The 7,901-nt window shown below is 43.0% G+C and overlaps 1 protein-coding gene across 1 annotated transcript; it reads right to left on the bottom strand.

The window, feature by feature from the left end:
- Positions 1-313: 313 nt before the first annotated feature.
- Positions 314-6,222, bottom strand: P2RY1 (purinergic receptor P2Y1). Its single transcript, XM_006202824.4, has 2 exons — positions 4,790-6,222; positions 314-2,651 (listed from the first exon to the last, which is right to left on the bottom strand). The coding sequence occupies exon 1, from the start codon at positions 5,950-5,952 to the stop codon at positions 4,828-4,830; it is 1,125 nt and encodes a 374-aa protein (XP_006202886.1). The 5' UTR covers positions 5,953-6,222; the 3' UTR covers positions 314-2,651; positions 4,790-4,827.
- Positions 6,223-7,901: the final 1,679 nt, after the last annotated feature.

Below are 7,901 nucleotides of genomic sequence, written 5' to 3'. Positions count from 1 at the left end.
AAAAATTAAAGGAGAAAAGATTATAGCTAACATTTTACACACAGAACACTAGTCTGAGAAGTACGTATTAAGATTGTGTTCCATATTTTCCTCTAAGAATTAAGTTCCTAATAATAAAATATCAAATAATGATGATCTTATCAATTATCTTGCACTATCTAACACTTCACATTTTACAGTCCAGGCTACACATTGAGATGCCTGTGCTAATTCAGTACCTCCAGTAGTTTTTGCCAGTTGGTATAACAGTACATGTCAAAATTTGAGGAAATTTGTAACAATTAATTCTATAATAACATAGAAGCCATCAGACTGCATTTCAGAGTTTTATTGAGATTTTTTCAGTTTTAATTATCTATGATAGCTACAATTCTAATGACCACGATTATATCAGAGCTCTGCCGTTATTTTCAATAGCGGATACAAAGTTGGCTGCCATGCCTTAGACACACACACACACACACACACACAAACACACACACATACACACACACACTAGAAGTTACAGAGTCCTGCATGCAAACTTATAGGAAATGTACATTCCTTTTTTAACACAATTATGCACAATTAGTCTGAAATTTGTTAAACTACCATTGATGTAGATAAACCTGAGAATGCTCAAAATGTCAAGTAACACTGTTTCCATACTGCTCATTCAATGGCACTATTAATCACAAAGAAATCTAGTTCAACGATCCACCATGAAAATCACAGATAATATAAAAATAAACATTTTTGCAAAATCACTAAAACATACCAGAATTCAAATTCACAATTTTTGATATGTAACATATATTCCCCTTCATATTAATTTGTAATGATGTATATAATGCAGTGTACAACAGAATTAAAACATTTTAACAGGATTCAGCATCCAAATAATATACAGTTATCACTGTAAAACTTGTACTTAAAGTTATCAAATGTACAAAGAAAACATTAAAGTTAGCAGTGTTGGATTGCTGGTAGTGTGTTACTTAGAAACTCCATCTCAAAGAAATTAAGATTACACTATTTCATCTTAAGAAGAAACGGTAACATAAGCATTGAAGCAGAATTGAACACAGTAACTGATTACACCAGCTGCCTCTTTCTCTCCCCATCTCCCTGAAGTATTTCCTTAAATTCTAATGTTGTATCTGCAATGTCCATCCCACCAGACTTCTAAAACAGCTACTCTGAGTTTAGGACAAGCCTTTTGCATTTGGAAATGGGAAACTCTGACTGTATTTGGGGACACGATTTTAAGCATGTTGAAAAGACAATACAGACTTTTCTATAATATTATATAAAATGTAGACAATACATTTTTGTATTTACTATCGATCTTATGACAGTTTGACACCAACTTGTGTCTATATAGAAAGCACCCTAAATAAAAAGATAAACGTGCAAAAGCATTTCTAGAGAAAATTAATCACTTATATCACAAAACAAGATTAGATTAAAAAATCTGAAGACTTAAACATTTCAAGATACTGATATTTGAAAAGCATCATAATATACAGGAACTCTATTATGTATCATATATTATGTAAAATACACTAGTGTGACATATTAATATTATACATTGTAATAAATATAATTTACATTGGTATGTTGGATCTTTCAAGAAAGTTTTTCAGTCTGTACAACTGAAGGACTATGAGCTTCATCAATAAATACTATCATAATAGTTACAATTTGACCAGCAAAGTTAAAGCTTCACTATATCTCTAACTAGTTACACATCTTTATTGTCACTAGTCCAATTCCAGCTGCTGTAAGCACTGACATCTGTTTCCAAAGGCAGTATAAGTGCACTGCCCCAAGGAGACTGAGAAAACTTACATTTCATAGCCATATCACAGTTGGTGAACTTTGTACGAATTTTCAGCCAAAGACTGGAACTGAAGAATCCTGGAAAATACAGTAGCAGATTTCATGCACCTCTGGCTGCCTGTAGTTTTAATGCTTCACCACATTCCCTAAGGCTCCAACAGTTGGATGTCATCCAACCCTTTTAACTTACAGAGAGTGGTCTTGATAGGGTTGAGAGTTCCACAGCTGGCCGAGTGACAGTGTTATGGTTTTAACTCCAAATCCCACTCTCATGCTGTATCTCTTCTTGGTTTGTCTTTTTATTGTGTCCATGCAAACACACACTGATGTGCAAAGAGTCAAAGATGCCAGCAGATGAGCCATAAAATACCTTGATCTCAGCAGTCAAACAGTTTTGTAGTGTGTAATTTAGTTAACTGATAGGTTCTATAATTTTAGTTCTTCATTTATCAACATGCCAGTAGATTTCTACATTTACTATTAAAATACCTACTTACATCCTATGTCATGAATCAGATTTTCAGCCAATAGATCATCTTGACCCTCTGTATGTTTTCACCATTAGCAGACTCATCCCAGAGACCTATTTGTGCCTAGAAGGAGTTGGTCATTCTTGTAACTGTTTGGCATGCATCTGCATGTCATCATTGTCCACTATGTTATATATGAAGCTAAAGAAGAAACACTCTGGAAAATGCACACCAAGAAGTAAAAGGGCATTTCTAGTCACTGCCCACCTCCACATTGGATCCAGACTCCAAAAGAAGGTTCTCTGGAAGCTGAAACAACGTACTTAACACACACTGTAAACCAGGCTGGCATCCTCAGACCTAAAAGGAAGAACACTAAAGTAAATGGTGGGAAAATATTATAGAAATATGTACCATTAGCCTGCACATTCAAGGACTTTGTAAGCTTTGGCATTTCCATTTTGGCCAGTTTAGTGCTATTACCCTTGTTGACATTTGATGACGTTTGATGGGGTAATACATTCATAACTTATCTTAGTCTTTCTTATAGGATTCCACAACAGACAACACTGTAGAACTCTAACCAGATGAGAACCTAGCTCAAACTTCTCTTTCCTCAAAACAAGGAGGTAGGTAGGACATCTAACAGGTTTCTTCTTGATTTCGTTTCTATAATTCTGTGCAGTGACACTGAACATGTGACAAACTACCATGCCTTAGGAAGTTTAACAGCTTTTCTTCATTGGACCTAGTGGCCAAAGGCTGAGTAAAATGAAGCAACTCTAGGGAAAAACTGAAGGTCTCACAAGTCTGCACTCCACCCAGGAACAGCCAAGTACTGGATCCCAGCTCTGACTTCCCTGTCGCCATGTCCCACAGGGCACTGAGGTTCACACCTTGAGACACAGCCCCAAATTGCCTTACATATGAAGTGCTTTCAAACAAGTTATTCCACCATCAGTTGCAGACTCTGATGTTGGCTTTGTTGGCATGTCTTCACAATTAAAAATTCCTTTGACACTGGATTGATTTATTTGGTGTTGTAAATTGTGTTACTGTACCACATTATTCTGCATTATATACAGTTTGACCATTTCAAGGGCTAGAAATGCAATTCAATATTCATTAAAATTTATTATTAAAAGGTACTGGAGTATTTTACAGATCTGTCAATACCTCCTGGCAGAAAGAAAATATAAAAGAAGACATTGACGGGGAGTCTTCTCTTAAACTATTACTAGTTTGATTAGCAGCTTCTCCACCTTACTTTTTAGTGCTGTGGTACTTCAAGTACTTAAATTTAATTCTTCATACTTCCCTTTCCCATATATTTGGAGTCTTTTTCCTTCAGATATGAGGGTGTAAGATCCAGGAAAGCATCATAGTATGTCATTCTATCAGCGCAGCCCATACAAATTCTGCCTCCTTTTTATATTTCCACTTACTGTTTTCCAGCATTTGGAAGAAGCAAAAAAAGAGCTTTCACACCATGATTAATTTAAACTAAAGTCTTCATTTTAAAAATGGCTTCTCCCCCCTCCCCATTGCCTTATACACGTGAGACTATGCTTGCAGGTGATTCATTAGGGATGACTTTCAGCCACTCTCCCTCAACTTGCTAACAGTTAATAAACTTTGGTCTGTAATTTATCTGTGATTTTTAAAATTGTTTTTACAAATGTTAAGTGAGCATTTGTCCTGGAACACAATCACGCTGCTAAGGCCACTGCACAGCAGTGGTGCAAGTAAATGCTCTTTATGTAAGGAAATCTTACACAGAGTTCATGGTGTTTACAAGGAAAGTACATGCACTGTGATTATTTTGAAGGTATTTTACTTGTAAGATAATGTATGCAGGATTCCACCACCAAACAATTAGCACACGACATAGAGTGAGCAGTTTTCTAGAAGTAACTGGGAAACCATCACTTTTTTAGGCTTTTAAATTCATTGACTTTACTTCTCCATTCAATTCTCCAAAGAAACTCAGCCAGCCACCACCTATACTTACAGGACCAAAAAAGAAACTCAGCTAAAATCTGTTCATCTGATATTGAATGAACCGAGTTTAGTGTTTTGCTGTACTCCACTAATTTGATAATGTGGAGTTTCAATTTGTTCCCACCTCAGATTATTCAAAACATGAAAGACGAGACGAATCACAAATTCATGTTGCAGGTGGTCAGTTTTCTTGGAGAAAGTATTAATATCAAAATAGTTCCATTACTCATGTGCACTTTAAACAGAAGAGCTTGTAAATTTTAAAGAAGAGAAAGTAAATGTTTAAGTAGGATATTATTTTATTTTACATACTCCTGGTTAGAAAGAAGGAAGTCCTTGAAAGCAAACCCAAACAAGCTAAGTGTGGGTGTAGGCATTTCCAGTTCTATTTTTTTTTTTTTTTTGACTTACTGCTTTCTTAGTTTGAATTTTCTCTAAACTTACTAGAAACTTAAATAAAAGGGGAAAAAAGCACTCGGCTCTATTTAGCATCCTACCATGTTACAAAAGTGGGTGTTTGGGGATTCTGGCCTCTTCACAAGCTTGTATCTCCATTTTGCTTGAACTCGGATAAAATATTGAGGGTCATGTCTTCACTCTTGGATTGCAAATTTGCCTCACTTCTTCTGGAAGCTTTCCTGGTGGCTCGGGAGAGTCTCCTTCTGAAAGTATCTCCTGCCAAGAAATAGAGAATGGGGTCCACACAGCTGTTGAGACTTGCTAGACCTCTTGTCACCTGATAAGTGGCATAAACCCTGTCATTGAAAGCACACATTCCTGGGGCCTGAAAATCCAGCCGGGCCCTCAAATTCATTGTTTTCATCACGTGGAAAGGGATGTAAGACACAGCAAAAACAGTCAGTACAATAATCACCAGGTAAATGGATTTCCTTCTCAGAGGCGAGTTGTCCAGGTCTTTGTAAATCAAAGCTCTCACAATTAATCCGTAACAACCCAAAATCAGCACCAAGGGGACACAGAACATGGCCACGGTCGTGCACATGCTGTAGATGAAATAACTTCGTAGGTACTCATCTGAGGTGGTGTCATAGCAGGTGATGGTTTTGTTTTTCCGGATCCCGGTGCCCGAGTAGAAGAGGATGGGGGAGATCACCACCACCACGATAAGCCACACCAGCACGCTGATGTAGACCGCGTTCTTCTTCTTGAGTCGGCCCAGGGACTTGAGCGGGTACACCACCCCGCTGTACCGGTGCGCGCTGATGCAGGTTAGAAACAAGATGCTGCCATACAGGTTCACGTGGAAGATGAACCTCTGCAGCTTGCACATGGCATCCCCGAAAATCCAGTCTGTCTTATTGAAGTAGTAGAAGATGAGCGCTGGCAGGGTCAGCACGTACAAGAAGTCGGCCAGGGCCAAGTTGAACATGTACACGGAGATTCCGCTCCACGGCTTCATGTGGAAGACGAACATCCAGATGGCCACGCTGTTGCCCAGGAAGCCGATAATGAACACCAAGATGTAGACAGTCGGCAGGTAGTAGAACTGGAAGCCTGTCTTGGTCAGTGCGCATTTGTACGGGCCGGCGGCGACGGCGGCGGTAGAGGCGACTGTGCTGTTCCCCCAGGGCGAGCCCGGGCCGGCCAAGAAGGCAGCGTCCGTCCCGTTGGGGACCGCCGGCCACAGCACCTCGGTCATTCTCTCCTCCCCGACTTAAGCGGCGGCTCCAAGGGGCAAGCGGCGGCGAGAGGGCGGCGGCGGCGAAGGGCGCAGCGAGCATCGGAAAGGCGGACGAGCGGACTGAAGCGGGAGCCGAGGATCCCTGCGGGAGGGGGCGCGCGGGGACTCGCCCACGCCGGCTCCGGCCCCGCGTTCGCCGCGGGCCATGAAAGCCACCCCCGGCCGCGACCGAACCGGGCTGGCCGGATAACCAGCAACTTCCCGGTCCGGCTGGCAGCGCCGAGGTTACACAACAGGGCGCTCAGGACACCGGCGCCGACAACTTTCCGACTGCGCTTTCCCGAGGGGCCGCGGGTTCGCGCTGGAGAGCGCGCCAGGGGCTCAGCCGGGTCGAGCTAAACTCGCTGCGCTGCGCTCAGGCGTGGGGAGGGCGCGCCCCAGCCTCCTTCCCCCAAGATCAGCTTCGTTTGGGCATCTTCCTTCTCCCTACCGTACAAAACAGCAGGTCGGTTCTGGGGCCCGCGCCGCTGCCTCCACCCACCCTGCGCTCAGCCTCTGGGGGCCATCGGAGCGCGCATGGCCGCAGACTCGTGCGCTTCTGGGTCGCGTCCGGTTCGCCGTCTGTGTGAGCTCGCAGGCCCTTCTAGAGCTCTGCTCAGTCCTGAGTGCAGGCTGCGGGAGGGCGAGCCGTGCTCCCCGCGAGGGTGGGCGGAGTTTGGACACCCGGGCAAGTCCGCCCTCCGCGGGGAGGCGAGGGGCGTGCCTCCGCCAAGACCGCCGGGCTGCCAGCCCACGCTCCCCGGGGTGTTCACCTCCAGCCGGAGGCGTCTTCTGGGGAGCCGATCTTCGCCGTGGCCCGGTGCGATCCGCTTCTGCCTCGCTGCCGCTACCGGAGTCCGCGGCGAGGGCGAGGGGCACGCTTGTTCGCGGTCAGGTTTGGCTGCTGGGGAGCGATTGGCCCGCGAGCGTTCCTTCGCTCTTCCGCCAGCTGTCTCGGCAAAGTGAAGTTGCTGACAAGCAGGAAACCCCTCTCACCGCTCAGAGTCTTCTGCCTACTACCCTGGAGCCGACCAGAACGAGACTGAAGTCACTAGGGCTCTCGAGGACCGCGCCAGGTGTTCGCAGGTTCCAAGGAGCCAGCAGTCCCCAGCTGGGAACGCCCCGCGGCTCGGTGCGCCGCGCTTCACCGGGACTGCATTCCTGGCAGTTGGCAGGAACCTGCTACTCCCAGGAAGCTTTCAAAGGAGGGAGGGTGGGGAGGGAGATCTGGAGAGCCTTTCTGCCCATCTAGTTTGCTTTTTCCTTTTTATTTCAGTGTTGTTTTTTTCTTAATCAAATGCTAATAAACCGACATCATTGATGACATCAACGTGAGAATTTCTGAATGGACTTTTTAGAAATATTGTTAGTCGATACTTCACATTGCGTCAGCACAATTTAACTTGTTACCTACCATCTAACTACAGTGCAGGGTCTCCAAATCTTCCAGTCTGGTACATTAATTAAAGATCAGAGGCTAAAAAAAAAAAAAAAAAAAGAAAGATCAGAGGCTGCAGTAAAATAATAATAATAATAATAACAACAACAACAACATCAACAACACATTGTTCGGGAAATAACTTGAATATTAAATACAACTTATACAGATAGATGTAAAGGCAATTTCAACTCCGAAGTGATTAAGGTATAGTTTGGGAAATTTATTACCAATCCTATTTCTTTAGGTTAAAGAGATTAGTCACAATGATCTCTGATAAGTACCCTAACAAGTGGTTGGGTTGGGACTTCCTTGAAAACTACGTTTATTGAAAAATTAATTTCAAAATTGTAGCTGAGTAAGTTTGGTTGGGAACTAAATGAATTATTAGTTGTTGAGGGACATGTTTAAATGGGCCCACACAGGGATGGAATCAAGCGATTTTTGACAGTTTACTGATTAACAATATATTTTATGTGAAATAGTCACA

This window comes from Vicugna pacos, chromosome 1 (genome assembly GCF_048564905.1).
Source record: "Vicugna pacos chromosome 1, VicPac4, whole genome shotgun sequence".
NCBI lineage: Eukaryota > Metazoa > Chordata > Mammalia > Artiodactyla > Camelidae > Vicugna > Vicugna pacos.
The sequence above is the reverse complement of the archived record's forward strand: the minus strand, read 5'-3'. Positions and strand labels throughout refer to the sequence as shown.